This window comes from Phocoena phocoena, chromosome 3 (assembly GCF_963924675.1).
Source record: "Phocoena phocoena chromosome 3, mPhoPho1.1, whole genome shotgun sequence".
In the NCBI taxonomy this organism is placed as follows: Eukaryota; Metazoa; Chordata; class Mammalia; order Artiodactyla; family Phocoenidae; genus Phocoena; species Phocoena phocoena.
In genome coordinates this window covers 162,432,088-162,450,263 of record NC_089221.1, presented here as the reverse complement: position 1 = coordinate 162,450,263, position 18,176 = coordinate 162,432,088, and the positions used below count along the sequence as shown (strand labels likewise).

General features: G+C 56.3%; 1 protein-coding gene across 1 annotated transcript; it reads left to right on the top strand.

Moving 5' to 3' along the window:
* The first annotated feature begins 13,001 nt into the window (after positions 1-13,001).
* MEF2B (myocyte enhancer factor 2B) lies at positions 13,002-17,658 on the top strand. The gene is made up of 8 exons (XM_065874484.1): positions 13,002-13,081; positions 13,616-13,819; positions 15,038-15,172; positions 16,002-16,149; positions 16,321-16,454; positions 16,543-16,636; positions 16,797-16,908; positions 17,208-17,658. The coding sequence occupies exons 1-8, from the start codon at positions 13,028-13,030 to the stop codon at positions 17,431-17,433; spliced, it is 1,107 nt and encodes a 368-aa protein (XP_065730556.1). The 5' UTR covers positions 13,002-13,027; the 3' UTR covers positions 17,434-17,658.
* Positions 17,659-18,176: the final 518 nt, after the last annotated feature.

The window sequence follows — 18,176 nt, the reverse complement described above, 5'->3', positions numbered from 1 at the left end:
ATGGGGTTTGTACCTCATGCAGTGAACGTGGGGCCTCAGCTGGGCCCACAGGATGCCTTTGTGGCTGAGGGCAGGATGGTGGGCACAGAGCCCTGAGTGGGGCACCACAGCTGCCTGGGCCACTTCCTCCCCGTGCCTCAGTGTCCCATCTGGGCCATGGGTATAGGAAGGATAGTCACAGCCCTCCGAGGTTGTCAGCACATGACAAGCCCGTGGCTGCATTACTTTCATGGTCATGGTCCCCACCCTCTGCCTCTCAGGGTCCAGGGCAGCAGACGTTGCCAACTGGGGTCCCTGGCTATTCCCAGTCCCCAGGCTGCAGACCCAAGAAGTCAGAAATAGCTGAGGCCTTCTGTCTGACCAACTGAGAATCCTCACTGGGGAAGGTCAGGACCTCTGGGTCTTTGGCGTCGGGGATGAGAACTTTCAGCCTCTTGGGGTGAAGGAAACGAGGTTTGAAAAAATATTTAGACTTGGAAGGACAAGTGTATGGGGTTTGATTTCAAAGGTCAAAGGAGCTTTGGGAGAAGTCAGCCTTGCGCCCTTCTGTCCCCATACCTGCCTTCCACTACCTGTCTGAGTCCAGGAGTGAATCTTGGCCTCCAGGGAATGGAATTTTGGGACATTTAGAGTCCTGGGGTCTCACCTGCGAGAGCTGGGAACTCGCTATCTGGTCTGAAGCGGCCACTTTGCAGGAGGGAAGACTGAGGCCAGGTGGAAACATGCAGGCCCCTCGGAGAAAGGACGGGCTCAAGGCTGCCCCTCAGCCCCTAGGAGAACTAAAGCCAGGAGTGAGGGGCCCCAGCTTCCTCTCTCCTCTCTGTGTGACCTCAGACAAATCGCTACCCCTTTCTGACCCTGTGACCTGAGCATTTTGAGCCCGATCTTACTTCCCATCTCCAACTAATGATTGATTTCATTAAATCATTACCCAACCAGGCAGACATCTAGAAAATGCGAATTAGAGGAGAAAGGGAGTTAAAATCATTTGTCACCCCAACTCAGATGGAATGAGTATAGACATGTTGGGGGTCTGACCTTCTGGAATATTAGAGGCACATATGCACCTGGAGACAGATGTCATTTGTCAGAGAGTATTTAGCACACTCCTGGGATCCCACGTGGGGTTGGAGAGGTCACCCCAGCCCAGGCCCATGAATCCGAGTGGGGTGTACACAGTGGTTGGGTCCCATTTCTCAGCCTCCCAAAGGTCCTCGCTGAGCCTGCATCTTGGGGGGGTTTGTGAGGCTGCCCACTGGCCCCAGGGAACTCAGGAATGAGTGTCTCAGATCCCACTGGTGCCCAGGCCCACTTCCCAGACTGGGTCGGCGGGGGTGAGTTTGGGGCACGGCCGGACAGCCCTGTGGTATAAGCCCATGCTTGAGCAAGGATCTGGGGTCCCACCGTGTGGCCCTGGGAAGGAGCCTGCTTCCTCCTGTATAAAACAGGGCAGCCGTCTCCGCTTCACTGGGCTGTCTGAGTCAAGCTGGTCCTGTGTGTAAATGAGGTGGAGCATGGGCCCGGGAAGACAGCAGGCACTCAGTAACGGGAGGTGCCATCTGAACTATGACCAAGTGGACGTGCCTGTGAGCCCCATCCAGGTCCACCCTCACCCCACCCTCCACCAGGGGCCAAGCAAGCCTCAGGCCTGTCAGCTTTCCTGTCCTGATCGCCTCCAGGTTCAGGTTCACCAGAGGTTGAGGTGGGGTCCTCGGAAGGGAACAATCCAGGCAAGTTGTGATAATGAGTCACTGCTATGGGCACAGGCCTGCCTCTGTCCAGTTTCCACAATCAGAGCCCCGACCCTCTCCCACTGGACACTGTCCTGGCCTCCTGCTCCCAAAGGACTTCTCACCACAGCAGCCACGGAGTCTGCTGAAAATCCTGAATAGCACCACAGCCACCCCCCTCCCCCGTTCATACACCCTCCATGATTCTCCATTGCTGTACAGCCCACTCTTTCACCCTGATCCCCAAGGCCCCTTGCAGCCTCCCTGCCCTCTTCTGTCTCCAGATGCCCCTTGTTCACCCATACCTGGCAATACCAGCCACGCCTGCACCTGGAACCCACCCAGCACATTCCCACCTCAGGGCCTTTGCACCTGCCATTCCTTCCACCAGGCAGTCTCTCACCCACACCCCTTCATGGCTGGTGTCCTCTAGTCCTTGAGGTCCCCTTTTCAAAAAGTCCCTTCTGGCCCATCTTTCCAAAGCAGCTCCCTCCCCTGCCACCTCCCCCACTGCCTCCCCCTATAGCTGTGGTCCCCAACCTTTTTGGCATCAGGGACCGATTTCATGGAAGACAATTTTTCCACAGACTGGGGGCAGGGGGGATGTTTCAGGTGGTAATGTGAGAGATGGGGAGCGGCAGATGAAGCTTCGCTTGTTCACCCTCCACTCCCCTCCTGCTGTGCAGCAAGGTTCCTAAGAGGCTGCAGACGGTAGCGGTCCACAGCCCGGGAGTTGGGGACCCCTGCCCTATAGAATTTCATTGGTGAGGGCTCTGTCCCTGACAGTTTACGTGTCTGTCGTCTCCCCCACCAGACTGGGCAATGGGAAAGGTCAGACGGGTCTGTCCACTCCCTGCCCTTGCGTCCTTGGCACCTTGGTCAGCTCCCAGACATTTCTTGGGGAAGAAAGTGGGAACCAGGGATGCCTCAAAGGCCCCATCTTGGGTTCCCCACCTGCTTCGTCTTGGGTCTGCTGGGCTATGGGCTGAGTGTCTTCCTCTCAGCTCTGACAGATGTGCTAATTCCCCAAGCTGGGAGGCCTGGGCCTCTGGGGATGAATTTATGGGGCCCTACGGGGAGATCTTTCTTTGGAACAAAGAGAGAGAAGCCTTGGGTCGTTCCTACAGCTGCCACTGCAGCTTAGGGGACATCGTTGGGGGCCTTCAGTGGCCGAGGGCTCTGACCTGTGTGAGATAGCAGAGTTGGGTTCTGAATGTACGGTCTCTCTCAGCGCCAGGGGTAGGAGTCCCAAGCCCCACGGGAGGCCATTTGCAGTGGCCATGAAAGAGGAAATGGCCTTCCTGGCAGGACCTTCGGTGGACAGTGAGGGCAGCCAGGTCCTGCATGACCCCGGGACATAGTTTCCTTCCACGGCGGGCACTGGAACCCTCAGAGGGTCAGCCCCTTGGCCTGAGAGAAGCTTGAGCACCATCCGGTGGGCTGTCGTGCTGTGGGCTGTTTAGAGAGGGGTGGGGGAGCAGGGGCCCCCTCAAACTGGCGGCCTGTGGGCCAGATGGGACCTCAAGTTTGTTTTGTGAACCATGAGGTATTTAAAAGAAAACGGAACCCGTTGCCGATGTTTCTTCCGTTTGTTAAGCAGTTGTTTGCTCATTCATTCAAGGAAGGGTGATTGTGGACCTACTGTGTGCCGGACATTGGGAAGGCTCCATCCTTGCCCTCGTGGGACGGACATCTTAGTGGGGCAACAGGATCATCAAAGAAAGTAACAAAGAAGCACCAAAAATATCTGGTAGGACTAAGTGACACAGGGAAAGAGAAATCTGGTCTGGGGAAATTAGCACCTCTAGAAAGAGATTTCTGCCCAGGCTTGAAGGACATGTAGCAGCGTCTCAGACCTGGGTGAGTCTGAGAAGGGCGTTCCGGGGAGAGGGCACAGTGGGGGCAAAAGCCTGGCAATGGGAAAGTGGCAGGTCTGTCTGGGGCTGGTGTTTCAGGTGCCTGAAAAGGGGCGGAAGGTGAGCTGGGAATCTGCTGGTAGATGAGGCCTGTCTAAAGTAGAGGAACAGGTGGGTGAGTGCCTGAGGCACCCCCAGGGCCCATTGTACAAATGGGGAAACTGAGGCTTGGAGCATGTCAGGCAATGAGTGTACAGTGGAGTGGATACCCCCATCTGCCTGTGCCCATAGCCACAGCCAGGCCATCATACCTCTCAGCTCATGGAGCAGGCCTGGGGAGGGGTCTGTGGAGGTGGGTCTGAGGGTCCCCCACTGGGCCTCCGTTTCCCCATGAGTGCCAGAGAGGTCTATAAACAAAGGGACCCCCGCAAAGGGCCTCCTCCAGCTGGAACATTCTGGGTTTCTGGGATTCAGAGCCACACGTGGGTAACACACCCCACCCTCAGACCCCTACAGTCCCCAGGAATACCCCGAAGATCCCCTCAACCCCCTGCCACCTGCACCAGCATAGCTTGTGTTCCCCATGCAGTGTCCGTAGGTGCGATCCCTGAGATCTTCACACCCCACCCTCAGAACCCCCAGCCCCGAACCCACATCTCTCCCCTGGGGAGTGCTCCCACCCGGCCTCAGGAAGCCAGAGGGTGGGCGATACCCCTGCAGGGGATAGAGGCCCTATCTGTGTCTGGGGGCCTGCTTATAATGGGGGACTAGCATGGATCTGGGGAGTCTACATGTGTTTAGGGAGCTCTGTGTGTGTCTAGGAGGGTTGCATGTTGTTGGGGGTCGTGTGTTTGGGGGCGTCTGCATATATTGGGGGTTTGTGTACATTCGAGGGATCGGCAGGTGTTGGGGGACTCTGTGTGTGTCTGAGGGGTCTGCATGTATTGTGGACTGCATGTGTTTTGGGGACTTACGTATGTGGGTGTCGGGGGTGATGCATGTGTTTGGGGGGGTCTCCCTGCGAGGGGAATCTCCCAACCCCCTCATCTGTACGTAGTAGGAAAGAGCTTTCTCCCTGACCCCCTGTCCCCAGCACCCTTCCTGGGTCTGCCCGGGGCCCTCACTCTGAGCTGGGCAGCCCAGGGCTGAGGAGAGGTGACCCCAAGGCCTTCTGGGAGGGGTCAGGCCCAGTGATGGCAAAAGCTGCCTGCATAGAGAAAGAGGGCGATATTATCTCCAGAGAGCCCCCCAACTCAGGGAGGTGTCGCCGACCCTCCGCATCTTCTGGGGTAGGAAGCTGAGGCCCAGAGAAGTTTGGTTGTACAGTAGCCACTGCCACAGCCCGCCTTCTCCCCAGGGCAGGTGAGGGACTCCAGGGGCTCTTGTGGGCTGAGCCAGCCCCTAGGTCACCCACAGTGCCCCCCGCCCCGCCCGCTGCTACCTGGGCCACCATCTCCCCAGGCTCCCAGGGGAGAAGGCGGCCCAGGGCCCCGGCTCGGGGAGGAGGGGTGTCGCCAGCAGCTGGGGTGGGAGCCGCTGGAGCCCTCAAGAGAGGGGAGGGGGGGTCCCGACTTTCCAAGGGGCTCTTCCTGTCGCCTGTAATGAGGTACTTGGGGAGCAGGTGATGAAACCACCGCCTGGGTTGCATGAGGCGGGGCCACCGGCCTAATTTGCTGCAGGGCCCAGGAGCAGCGCCCCCTCCCCGCTTCGCCGCGTCCCACGGGCCCTCATCTCCCCCAGGCCACCCACCTGCCTCTCACTTCTCCTTTCCTCCTCTCCTTTCCTCGCCGGCCTGGGTCCCCCACCAAACTGAGGCCTCTGAGCTCAAGGGTCTGGCAGCGTGACTTTGCCACTTGTCCCTCCATTAAAGCCCCACTGGGAGGCAAGAAGGGGAACTTGACTCTTCCTGATCTTTTCTCAAACCTCACTGCAAAGCCTTTTATATCAGGATTCTGTGACCCATTTTGTGGGGGAGGAAGTAGGGGTCTGATGTTGCCCAGCGTGTCACAGTAAGTGTCACTGTGGTCTTGCAAGATGGCACGCTGACTCAGCATCCTCAGTTCCAAGGCCCCTCTCCCTTCTGGCTTCTGGGAGGCCAGAAGCCAAGGTTGATAGATCCCTCCACTGCCCCCTCCTCCCCAGCTGGTGGGAGAAGGATTCTCGCTCCCATTTACAGGTGAGAAAACTGAGTCCTTCCACAGGGAGAGGCCAGCAGTGAAGGGTCAGTGGGAGGGTGGGATTCCTTCCAGACCCCCATCTCCATCACCAGGGGGCTAAGAGACCTCGTAGAGAGAGATGACAGTCATGGCCTGAAGGACTGCAGCGGTGTTTGTTGATGGACTTAGTGACCACAGGTATCACCTTAGAGAGTTTACGATGCTCCAGGCACTCATGAGATCTTCCTTTGTACCCCTAGTTCCCCCCTCCAGAACAACGCTCAGGCCTGAGACCCCAGGCCCCCTCCCAACCCCAGGCATATGCCACCAGCACGTCCTGTCCCCTTGGTCGCCAAACAATCCATCCTCTTCTGCCTACCTGCAGCCCCTGTCCCAGTTCAGGCCCCACATCTCCCACCTAGACACCTGCCCCAGCCTCTCCCGGCCACCTTGCTCCTGCGCAGACAGGTGCTGTTTCTCATGGCAGCCATGACTAGGGACAAGGTTTGTTTTGGGTTTTGTTTTGGTTTTTGTTTTTTTGGCTGCGCCGCACAGCATGTGAGATCTTAGTTCCCAGACCAGGGATCGAACCCATGACCCCTATAATGGAAACATGGAGTCTTAACCACTGGACGGTCAGGGAAGTCCCCAGGGATGAGGTTTTTAAAAAAATCTTTTGGTTGAGATAAATCACATAGAGAAAAATGCAAAAATCATTGGAGTAGGGCTAAAAAATTTGCACAAACTGAACACACCTATGTATCCAGGTCCTGGCCCGGGGAACAGGACACCCCAGTCCCCGGACTCCCGCTGTCCTGTCACAGTACCTGCTCCAGGTGGCCACTGTGCTCATATCCATCACTGTAGGTGAGTTTTGCCTGTTCTGGAACTTCATATAAATGGAATCACATGGTGTGTCCTCTCTATGGAGCCCAGTATTGCTGAACTGGCACATGGTCTGAGAGATTCACCTATGTGGTGGCATGGAGGTGGAATGCATCCTTTTTCTGTGCTGTATAGTAGTCTTGCATAGAATCTACCAAAAATCATTTACCAGTTCTCCCATTGAGGGCATTTGAGTTGTTTCCAATTTGGGGCTATGACAAATGAGGCTGCTGAGAACATTCTTATCTGTGTCCTTTGGTAAAACATGGACACTTTTCTCTTAGGTGAATGTTGAAGAGAAGCATCGCTGGGTCAAAGGGTAGATGCATGTTCAGCTTTAGTAGGTGCCAGACAGTTTTCCAGAGTGGCTCTACTTCTTTCTTTTTCCACCAGCAATGCATGGAGGTACAAGGGGATTATTTAAACTGTAAAATCATATCCTGACCCTCCCCTGCCTCCAAGCTCTCTGTGGCTCCCTAATGCCCTCAGAGTAAAACCCACACTCGTCACTGCGGCCCACAAGGACCTATGTGATCCAAGTGCCACAACTCTCCCCACCACCAGTCCCCTCCCCTCTCTCCCTTGCTCGCACTGTCCAGCTATAGAGATTTCTTTGCTTTTTTTCAAAATGCCAAACTCATGATCACTCTGAGCCTTTGCCCTTGCAGTTCCCCCTGCCAGGAACACCCTTGCACCAGATCTCCCCACAACTGACTCTTCCTTTGCTTGGCTGTGTCTTTCTTGGGCTTTGGGTCTCAGTTCAGATGTCACCTCTTCAGAGAGATCTTCCTTGAAATCCCTGGCTTCTAACATTGCCCCTTTCGTGGTCAATACTTCTCTCTTTTTAGACTTAGGTTCTGACCTACAAGAGCTTCATAAAATGACTTGGGCAGTTCCCATTGTTTTCAAAGGTCTGGGGTAGTTTAAAGAACATTTCGCCTTCCTGTCCTTTAAGATTTGATAAAATAACCATAAAACTGTCGGGGCCTGTTGTCCTTTTAATGGTAGGTCTCAAGTCACTTTTCTAATCTTCTGTGGTCATTGGTCTACTTAAGCTTTCTACTTCTTTTGAGGTCAGTTTATCACAATGGTTGGCACTTGATAAATGCCAAGTATGGGGGGCAAAGAAAGGGGTGGGAGGTATTGGACTCTTGACTTCAAATGCCCACTCCCCTGTCCATCTGCTCAGGGCCCCATCCAGCCCTTCCACTGAGGCCCAACTGCATGCCTCCTCCTTTGAGACGCCCTCTTGGATTTCTCCTGACTCTTCTTCCCTTTCCTGGGTCGATGAGTCCACCTGTGCCTCTCTGCTGGGCAGATGCCATAAGCTCTCTGCTTTCTAGCTGGACATTGGTGGGGGTGGGGGGGACATGCGCACAGAAGAGTACTCCCCTAACCTCAGCCTCCCCCCTCGTGCCCTGCAGATTCAGCACGCACCACCACCTCCCCCCAGCAGTTCTGGTCACGCCAACATCTGGAGAAGGGGCCGCCAGGTCTGTCTGCTGCTTGGGGTGGGGATTTGCATGTGAGTACAAATATATATGCACACCCTGGGCCTTCCGCCTGCCTCCGCATTCCTTGGCTGGCCCTTCACACCTGGGCCTGAGGCAGGTCAACGCTGAGTGGCTGGATTTGCATGCCCGTGTATTTCTGGGTAGGGAGTCAGCTGGGGGAGTCTGAGAGGAAGTTGTTGAGGGAAGCTGGGGGGAGTTCAGATGTGTCCCTGTTGACCTGCTCCCTTCACCAGATCTTCCCAGTCACCCCTCTGACTTGTCCTGAGGGTCTTCCAGTCTTGGGGAGAGGGAGAGAGCTGGATATACGACCCCCTTAGCCCCACAGAGTCAGAACTGGAGGGGCTGGATGGAGGCTCTGGGAGACCAGAGTGAGGGCAGGGAGGGCTTCACGGAGGAATGGATTTTTTTGAGCTAGGTTTCTGAAATGTGAATCGGAGTTGGCCAGGTGCAGAAAGGGCAACAAGGGCTTTTCAGGCAGAGATATTTTGTTGAAGGTAGAGAACGATGGGCAGGAGCTGATTGGGGCAGGGCCTTTGTTACTTTTTTAAAAATTTATTTTATTTATTTGGCTGCGCCGGGTCTTAGTTGCAGCGTGTGGGATCTTCGTTTCAGTGTGCAAGATCTAATTCCCTGGCCAGGGATTGAACCCAGGCCCCCTGCATTGGGAGCGCAGAGTCTTTTTTTTTCTTTTTTTAATATTTTTCTTTCTTTTTATTTATTTATTTATTTTTGGCCGTGTGGGGTCTTCATTGCCGCGCGTGGGCCTTCTCTAGTTGCGGCGAGCGGGGGCTACTCTTCATTGCGGTGCGCGGCCTTCTCATTGCAGTGGCTTCTCTTGTTGCGGAGCACAGGCTCTAGGTATGTGGGCTTCAGTAGGTGTAGCACTCGGGCTCAGTTGCTGTGGCTCACGGGCTCTAGAGCGCAGGCTCAGTAGTTGTGGCGCACGGGCTTAGTTGCTCCACGGCACATGGGATCTTCCAGACCAGGGCTCAAACCCTTGTCCCCTGCATTGGCAGGCGGATTCTTAACCACTGGGGAGCGCGAAGTCTTAAGCGCTGGACCACCAGGGGAGTCCCTGGGGCAGGGCCTTGAATGGCAGGCTGAGGACTGGAGCTTCCTTCTTCCTGAGGGCAGTGAGGGGCCATGAGGAGTGCTTGAACAGTGAAGGGGCATGGTCAGCTCTGTGCTGGGTAGGTCCCTCAAGGACCAGGGCAGGGGATGACTTTGGTTCCTGGGTGAGGATTGGGGGCTCCAAGGTCATCAAAGTTCAGAAGACTCAAACCCCTGTGTAAGTCCATCTTCACCTGTCCGGCCTGGCTCCAGAGATGGCAGAGGACCTAGTGGCTTCTAGAGGACCCAAAGAGCCCTAGAGTACAGTGACTTAAAGTGCAAGATTCAGGCATAGCACAGAGGGGGCCTCACCCCCAGTCTCTGCCCAGATGGACACAGCCCTGGCCTCCCGGTAGTTTCCTGTCATCTCTACCCCTGCCCCCAACTGTCCTGCTCCCCATGGCAGCCATGGCCAAGTTTTTAAAGTCCTGTGCCTTTTTTTTTTTTTTTTGCGGTATGCGGGCCTCTCACTGTTGTGGCCTCTCCCGTTGTGGAGCACAGGCTCCGGATGCGCAGGCTCAGCGGCCATGGCTCACGGGCCCGGCCGCTCCGCGGCATGTGGGATCTTCCCGGATCGGGGCACGAACCCGTGTCCCCCGCATCGGCAGGCAGACTCTCAACCACTGCGCCACCAGGGAAGCCCCAAAAGTCGTGTGCCTTCTTGCTCAAAGCCCTCCCACGGCTGTATACTGCTCTTAGACCAAAACTCACAGGCCTCCCTGCAGCTCAGAGGACCCGGAGTGGCCCTGCCTCTGCAGCCTCTCCTGCTGGCCTCCTCACTCCAGTCTTTTTTTTGTTGTTCAGATAGCATGTTTTTTATTTTTTTATTTTTTTAAACATCTTTATTGGGGTATAATTGCTTTACAATGGTGTGTTAGTTTCTGCTTTATAACAAAGTGAATCAGTTATACATATACATATGTTCCCATATATCTTCCCTCTTGCGTCTCCCTCCCTCCCACCCTCCCCTCACTCCAGTCTTATTGGTGCGTCTCCTCCCTCCTGAGGGCCTTTGCACCTGCCACTCCTGCCTGGAACTTACTTCCTGTCTGGTTCTTGGGTCTCAGTTCAGAGAAACTCCCCCTGACCTTCTGACTCTTGGGACTCCCCCATTATGTGAACCCTGCCCTAACCAGGATGTCCTTGTCTAAAATGGGGACAGATTGAGAAGAGGCCAGAGTTGATCTTCCAGGCCCAGAGACTCATGTCCAAGTCCCATGTTCCCATGGGACCCCAGGCGTGGGGGGCATTTCCTGAATCATCTTGGCAGCGAGACCTCCCAGCCAGTGCCCTCCTTCTGTCCCCAGGGACCTGTCAGGGCGGGGATAATGCACCCCAGCCGTGGGAACTAGCCTGATTCCAGCCGGGGATTAAAATTAGCCCCAGAGGTTAAATTTAGCAAGTTAAGCTGGAGCTGGGGGGCAGAGATGGGGGCTTTCGTTGGCCTGGGATTTGCATAGCTGTGACCGCTCAGAGACCCAACCCAGAGAAGGTGTAGGGTGTGTCTGCGAGCCACATATGACAGACTGGGGCATTTCATACTTCCAGCCCTGGGTCTGTGGGAAGATGAGGTACCCTGCTCAGACCCCTCGGGCTGGGGTGTGGGAAGCAGGTATGGCTACTCCCAGAGACAGGCCTACATTTCCCTATACTTGCCAAGAGCTCATTTCCAGGCCTTGTGCCAGGTACTCTGTATTTCATACCCACCCCATTCACAGAACAGCAAACTGAGGCCGAGGGAGAGGCCTCCCTTGCTAAAGACTGCTCTTCTGTTCAGAGGCTGGCTGAGACCTGAGAGCAGGCCCACTTCACCCTGGGCAGGCCTCAACCACCTATGACATGGGAGGGTTGGGGGAGTGGAGTGTGGTCATAGAGTTGGCAGAGGGGATCTCGAGGGCCATGGAGTGGCTGTCTGTACAGTGGGGTGGGTGCCACTGAACAGGAAACATGACTCCTTGATTCCAAGGAGTCCTGCATGAGGGCTGCTGGGAAAGTCCTGGACCGTGTCTTGGGTGCATGCTGCCCTCACTGAGCTGCCCATTCTCACCCTTGGGGCCCCCACCAGGGAGATCCAAGATCCCCATGGGGAAGATTCCAGAGTTTCTCTCCAGTTTGCCTGGGCCCACCCCATCCCCCAGTCTGAGGGTTCCAAGCTTAAGTCTTTCCAGGGCATTCCCCCCTCCTCCCGCTGGATGGTGGGGCAGGGATAGGGTTTCTCTTATGCTTCCCCCCAACTTTTTATTTTATTTTTATTTTTATTTTTTGGCCACACCACGCAGCATGTGGGATCTTAGTTCCCCGACCAGGGATCGAACCCGCGCCCGCTGCACTGGAAGCGTGGAGTCTGAACCACTGGACCACCAGGGAAGTCCCCACACACACCATTTTTAAAATAGAAATCTATAATCACTGAGGGAGAAATGTTAGAAAATTCAAAAGATCAAAAAGAAAAAAAAAAAAAAGACAAAAAGCCTACACATTGTATGATTCCATTTATAAGAAGTGTCCAGAACAGGCAAATCCATAGAGAGAGAACATAGATTAGTGGCTGCCAGGGGCTGGGGGGAGGGGAATGGGGAGTGGCTGCTAATGGGGCTGGGGTCTCTTTTTGGGAGGATGAAAATTTTCTGGAACTAGATAGATGTGATGGTTGTACAACGCCGTGGATGCTCTAAATGCCACTGAATTGCTCACGTTAAAATGGCGAGTTTTATGTTATGTGAATCGCATCTCAATTTTTAAAATCAGGAAAAAACTCACCCATAAATTTCCACCCAGCGTTGACTCCCAGATTGAGCATTTCCTTCTAGTCTTTTTTCCACTCTCAGTACAGTTTTTCATTTGTTGTTGTTGTTGTTTTTGCGGTACGCGGGCCTCTCACTGTTGTGGCCTCTCCCGTCGCGGAGCACAGGCTCCAGACGCGCAGGCTCAGTGACCATGGCTCACGGGCCCAGCCGCTCCGGGGCATGTGGGATCTTCCCGGACCGGGGCACGTGTGTCCCCTGCATCGGCAGGCGGACTCTCAACCACTGCACCACCAGGGAAGCCCCTCAATACAGTTTTTAAATATATGTTTTATATATTTTTAATATATGTTTTCTGGTAACCACAGCCCTCAACCTTGCTCATCGAAGGGCTATTGTGGGATTGAATGAGTTCAAAAGTGTCTGCTGTGTGGACCAGGCTTACTTTCAGAGGCTCAGGATCACTGAGCACCGCTGGGTACCAGCACTGGATGGCCCTCCAACCTGGCCTATCGAGACCTTTTAAGCTGTCGCCAGTATTTGTAACAGCAGTGCATACACAGCACCTGCCGTCTGCAAGGCAGATCTGAATGCCCTTTGTGGGTTAGCTCATTTTATGCTCCAGCAGCACTGGGCAATGCACCACACTGTTATCCCTGCTGCACAGACACGGGGTCAGGCTCCCTCTAGGTCCCACAGTTACCAGCTTGTTTTGCTTTAAAGCTTCAGGTGGGGGCACCCATACCTCTCAATCTTTCCCCCTTGGTCAGCCTTCTCCTTATAAAACATTGGTCTGAAGGTGTTCAATGAGCATTTGCTGCATCCTGGGCTGGTCGAGGGTGTGGGCTGTGGGGATGACCCAGCCTGCCTGGATCTTCCCCATCATCTCCCTTTCAGCACCTGGCAGGGGCAGGAGGAAGATAGGGGGTAGACTGGGGTGCCTGTCCCCACTCTCCACCCACCTACTCTGTCCTCTTCTCCTCCCCGCCCCTCCAACCCCCAGACCAAGGACACTCCACCCAGCCTGGGACAATGGGGAGGAAGAAAATTCAGATCTCACGCATTCTTGACCAAAGGAATCGGCAGGTGAGTTCAGTGGGTGGGCCAGTGGTTCGGGGAAAGGCATTCCTGGCAGGGGACATGGCCTGGGCAAAGGTCTGGCCATCTGGGAGAACTGCAAGGGAATAAGGAGACTTGATGCAATGTCAGGAGTTTGAGATGTAGCCTTTACTCATTCTCATGATGATTATTTCACTGATTCTCCTTGATGACTGGAGCCCCAGTCACAGGGGAGATGGAACTCAATACAAATACACCCAACTCAAAGCGCCGGACCAGAGAGAGACACAGAACTGGGGAAGCTCAGAGAGGGAGTGTGGGCTCTGCCTGGAGGCCAAGGTAAACTTACCAAAGGAGAGGACATTTGGGCTGGGTTTTGAAGCATCGATAGGAGTTTGCCATGTTAAGAAGTGAGAAGGAGTAGTATAGCCAGAAAGAACAGCACATGCAAAGGCATGGAATCACGAGGCATGTTCAGGCAACAATTAGGCCCCTCCACCTCCCCTCTCACCATCCCAAATCTTTGTCTTCTCCTGCCCCGCCTGTGGGTCCGGGGTCCAGGTGACATTTACCAAGCGGAAGTTTGGGCTGATGAAGAAGGCCTATGAGCTAAGTGTACTCTGCGACTGTGAGATCGCCCTCATCATCTTCAATAGCGCCAACCGCCTCTTCCAGTACGCCAGCACGGACATGGACCGTGTGCTACTGAAGTACACAGAGTACAGTGAGCCTCACGAGAGCCGCACCAACACCGACATCCTCGAGGTACCCCTGGGACCCACCTCCCTGGCCTCATGAAGCCCAGCACACTCTGCTCACTCAGAGCCTAGGGACTCTTGGTTTGCACAAAAGATGAGCGTTGCAATTTGGCTTTGCTGCTAGTCAAAGCAGGTTTGGGGTAATAGAGTGTCCCTTTTAGGGGCAACTTCCTGGATAGTGGAAATAAAAAACATCGAGGGCCCCACTATGTGCCCCTCACACACATCATCTCATTTGTTCCTGTTACCCATTTGGTGAGTACAGACACAGAGAAGAAAAGGTACCACAAAGCAAACAGACCTCACTGAGGTCCAGGAATGTTTTTTTTTTTTGTGGTACGCGGGCCTCTCACTGCTGTGGCCTCTCCCGTTGTGGAGCACAGGCTCCGGACGCGCAGGCTCAGCGGCCATGGCTCACGGGCCCAGCCGCTCCACGGCATGTGGGATCTTCCCGGACCGGGGCATGAACCCGTGACCCCTGCATCGGCAGGCGGACTCTCAACCACTGTGGCACCAGGGAAGCCCCAGGAATGTTTTTGCTTGAGCTGCTGTATCCTCAGGAGAAAGAGGCAGGAGCAGCCCCTGCATTAGCTGGGCAGCCCTCACACCCACGACCCAGGATGGGCAAGATCACTGTCACTTTGGATGTGGGCATCTTTACCCAGGGCGGGAAGCTAAAGCCACTGGGCTGGAGAGAGCAGCGGGCTAGGACTGTACCCAGGAAGCCCCAATGTGGCAGAGGGTGGGGAGAAGCTGGCACAGGAGAGGCAGGGGTCCAGGAGTGTGCTGGTCACTGCTCCTATGTGGGTGGCAACTTAGGAGAACCTATAAAGTTGTCCTCAGGTGCTCAGTCAGCTGACATTTATTAAGCACCTACTGCACGCCAGGCTCCGAGGCTGCACCTGGGTGCAGAATGGAGGAACTGAATCACACTCAGAAGCAGTGTTAGGATAATCCCAGCAGGCCTGGGTGCATCTCGGCCTCTACTGTGTGACCCGGGCCTCTCTGGTCCCAGGGCAGGACAGTCCCTCTCTCACACATAGTTGGAACTTACTAGGTGATAACTCACTGGGGGTTTTGGTTAATAGGATTTGGCTGGAGCAGGCTGTGCTTGCACCCTGCCTGCCCACAGAGCTGGATGGGATAGGTCCTCCCCTCTCCCGTAGAACCAGGTTCCTTGGCCAGGATGGGGGGAGTGTCACCCTGTTGTCTCCCCTTTCCACAGACACTGAAGCGGAGGGGCGTGGGCCTTGATGGACAAGAGCTGGAGCCAGAGGAGGTGATTGAGGGGCCAGGAGAGAAGCTGCGGAGGCTGGCAGGTGATGGGGGTGACCCAGCCTTGCCCCGACCCCGGCTCTACGTAAGTGACTCCCTGCCCCGCCATGAATGGGGCCCTTCCCCCACTTCTGAGGTCCAAATGGCTGAGGCCGAGATTGAGAGAGAGACTTAAGACCAGGAATCATGGAATTTGGGGTCAGGTTTCTGCCTGGGTGGGCAGAGAAGGCTTCCTGGAGAAGTGGGCATTATAGCAGGGGCTTTGAAGGATGGAAAAGAGTTCAACAGGCAGACAGTTCCTTCCTTTTTTTTTTTAATTTTAATTTTAATTTTTGGCTGCATTGGGTCTTCGTTGCTGTGCGTGGGCTTTCTCTAGTTGTGAGCGGCAGCTACTCTTTGTTGTGGTGCATGGGCTTCTCATTGCAGTGGCTTCTCTTGAGGCAGAGCTCAGGCTCTAGGCACGTGGGCTTCAGTAGTTGCAGCATGCAGACTCATTAGTTGCGGCACACAGACTCATTAGTTGCGGCACACGGGCTTAGTTGCTCCGTGGCATGTGGGATCTTCCCGGACCAGGGCTTGAACCCGTGTGCCCTGCATTAGTAGGCAGATTCTTAACCACTGTACCACCAGGGAAGTCCCAGTTCCTTCCTTTCTTTGATTCATCAAACACCCTGGGAAGCCCCCTCAGGGTCAACCCTATGCTGATTAAGAAGCCTCAGCTCTGGGCCTAGCTGTCAAGGAGCGACAGAGGCAGACACAGGCTCCCCCGGCCATGTGGCATTAGGCCAGAGGGAGGAGTAGTGAGGACTTACAGAAGGTGGAGGCTGGCGACTGAACTCATTGGGATTTTCTGTCTTGGACTTGATGCCCTCATTTCCACATTCCTCAGCCAATCCTGTCCTCTCTGCCCTCAGCCAGCAGCTCCCACTATGCCCAGCCCTGACATGGCATATGGGGCCCTGCCCCCACCAGGCTGCGACCCCAGTGGGCTTGGGGAGGCCCTGCCTGCCCAGAGCCGCCCATCCCCCTTCCGTCCAGGAGCCCCTAAAGCTGGGCCCCCAGGTAAGCATGGGGCATAGGCCCTGGGGGAGGAGGGGTGGTGGTCCCAGGGGGGCTGTGCAAGGTGGGAATGTTGGCTCTGGCCCTGCTTGGCTGTGGGCATCACTCTGGACCTCAGACTCCATTAGATGACATGGCCACCTGCCCTCTCTCTGGGGGTCTCCTGCTCCCCAGGCCTTGCGCACCCTCTCTTCTCAGCAAGCCACCTTGGCAGCAAGACACCACCGCCCCTGTACCTGGCAGTGGATGGGAGGAGGCCAGACCTGCCTGGTGGCCTGGTTGGGGCCCGAGGGGGACTGAGCACCTCGGTGAGTGAGGGGAAGGTGTGGAAGGGCTGTGGGGGCAGGGTGGCCTGGGTGTGGGCCTCAGTTTCCCCTTTCCCCTGTCTCTCCACAGAGAGGCCTCTATGGTAGCCTGCAGAGTCCGTGCTCCACTGCCACCCCAGGACCCCCACTAGGGAGCTTCCCCTTCCTCCCTGCAGGTCCCCCAGGTATGCACCCGCTGTGGGAGGCATCCACACCCCTGCCTGCCGGGGGTCCACACTCCCCCGCCCTCCAGAACTGAAAACTGGCCTGTGGGGTGGGTCAGACTTGAGCAAGGGGCTCCCTGAGGTCAGGGCCTCAGTTTACTCTTCCTGCCCCCCCCCCCAGAATATGGCCTGGGAGACCCCCCTCCGCCCCCAGGCTTGCTGCAGCCCCCCACCCTGGCCCCCTGGCAGCCCTCCAGGGGTGATGGGCCCCCGGTCACCCCCGCCCAGCCCAGGTAAGTGCCCCGACTGCCTCCTTGCACGCTCCCTCCCACCCCGGGTTCACGGGTGGGGCTCCTCCAAGTCTTCCAAGCCCCAGCCACTGCTGACCCCTGGTGGCCACTCCCGGTTCTGCACTTAGCCCCTCCCGACTGGTCCTGGTGGGGATGGGAGGCTATTTTGGAGGCCCCAAGAGGGATCGCCACCCCCTCCTTTCCCAAGGTCCTCCTGCCCAATCTTTGCCCAAGCCATGCCACTTCCATGGCTTCCCTCGCTGAGCTCACGGCACCGCTCCTCTCTCTCTCTCTCCCTGCAGTGGGGGCCGCAGCCTGGGCGAGGAAGGCCCTCCAGCCCGCGGCGCCTCCTCGCCCGCCCCACCAGTCAGCATCAAGTCCGAGCGCCTCTCGCCGGCCCCTGGAGGCCCCGGCGACTTTCCAAAGGCCTTCCCCTACCCCTTGCTCCTGGCCCGGCCCCTGGCAGAGCCCCTACGGCCTGGGCCCCCCCTGCGCCGGCTGCCCACTACCGACGGCTGGCCCCGGTAGTAGGCCCGGGGGTGGCACCGATTCTGCCCCTCACACCAGGCGAGGTGAGGGCACGTGGGGTCCCAACCTCCCTCCCTGTGTCCTTGGAGAAGACCCAGCAGTTACGACCCTCTCCGCGGCAGGGGCCTGGAGGGGGGAAAGCCTTGTTCGGATCCAAGGTTGGGGTGCTCCTTTCCCCCTTCCCGTGTGTGTGTATCCATCAATAAAACACACGGGGTATCCGTGAACGAAACCGTCGCTGCTCAGAGCCACACCCCCTCCCGGGTCCTCCCATCTCTTCCCCAGCGGCCTCAGTCTTGCCTTGTCGTGTCTTGGATGCCCACTCCAGAACCTGACCCTGAGAGGAGGACTCCAGCGCTGCTTGGGAAGGGGGGTGGGGGGCAGAAGCGGGGTCGGAGTTGGGGGGTACGGGGATGTAAGGGGAGGAGCCCTGGAGGGGGCGCCAACGAGCAGGTGACGCCGTGCTCAGCCCGCTGGGGGCCCTAGGGCACCGCACAGAGTGGGCACCTAGAGTGGTTCCACCCCAGTGGTGATGGGCTGGGCTATTTACGCTCCAGCTCCTGAAGGTGTTGGGTCAAGGGCTCAGTCTGGGTTGCAATCGCTTGCAGCAAGAGGCAGTGGGGACCGTGAATGTTGGGCTGTGGGAGCGCTGGAGCGGCCACTACACTCTTCATCTTTTAAATGGGCATATCCCTTGATCTCTTGACCCAATGATTTCCACCGGAGGGAGGAGGGAGCCAGGC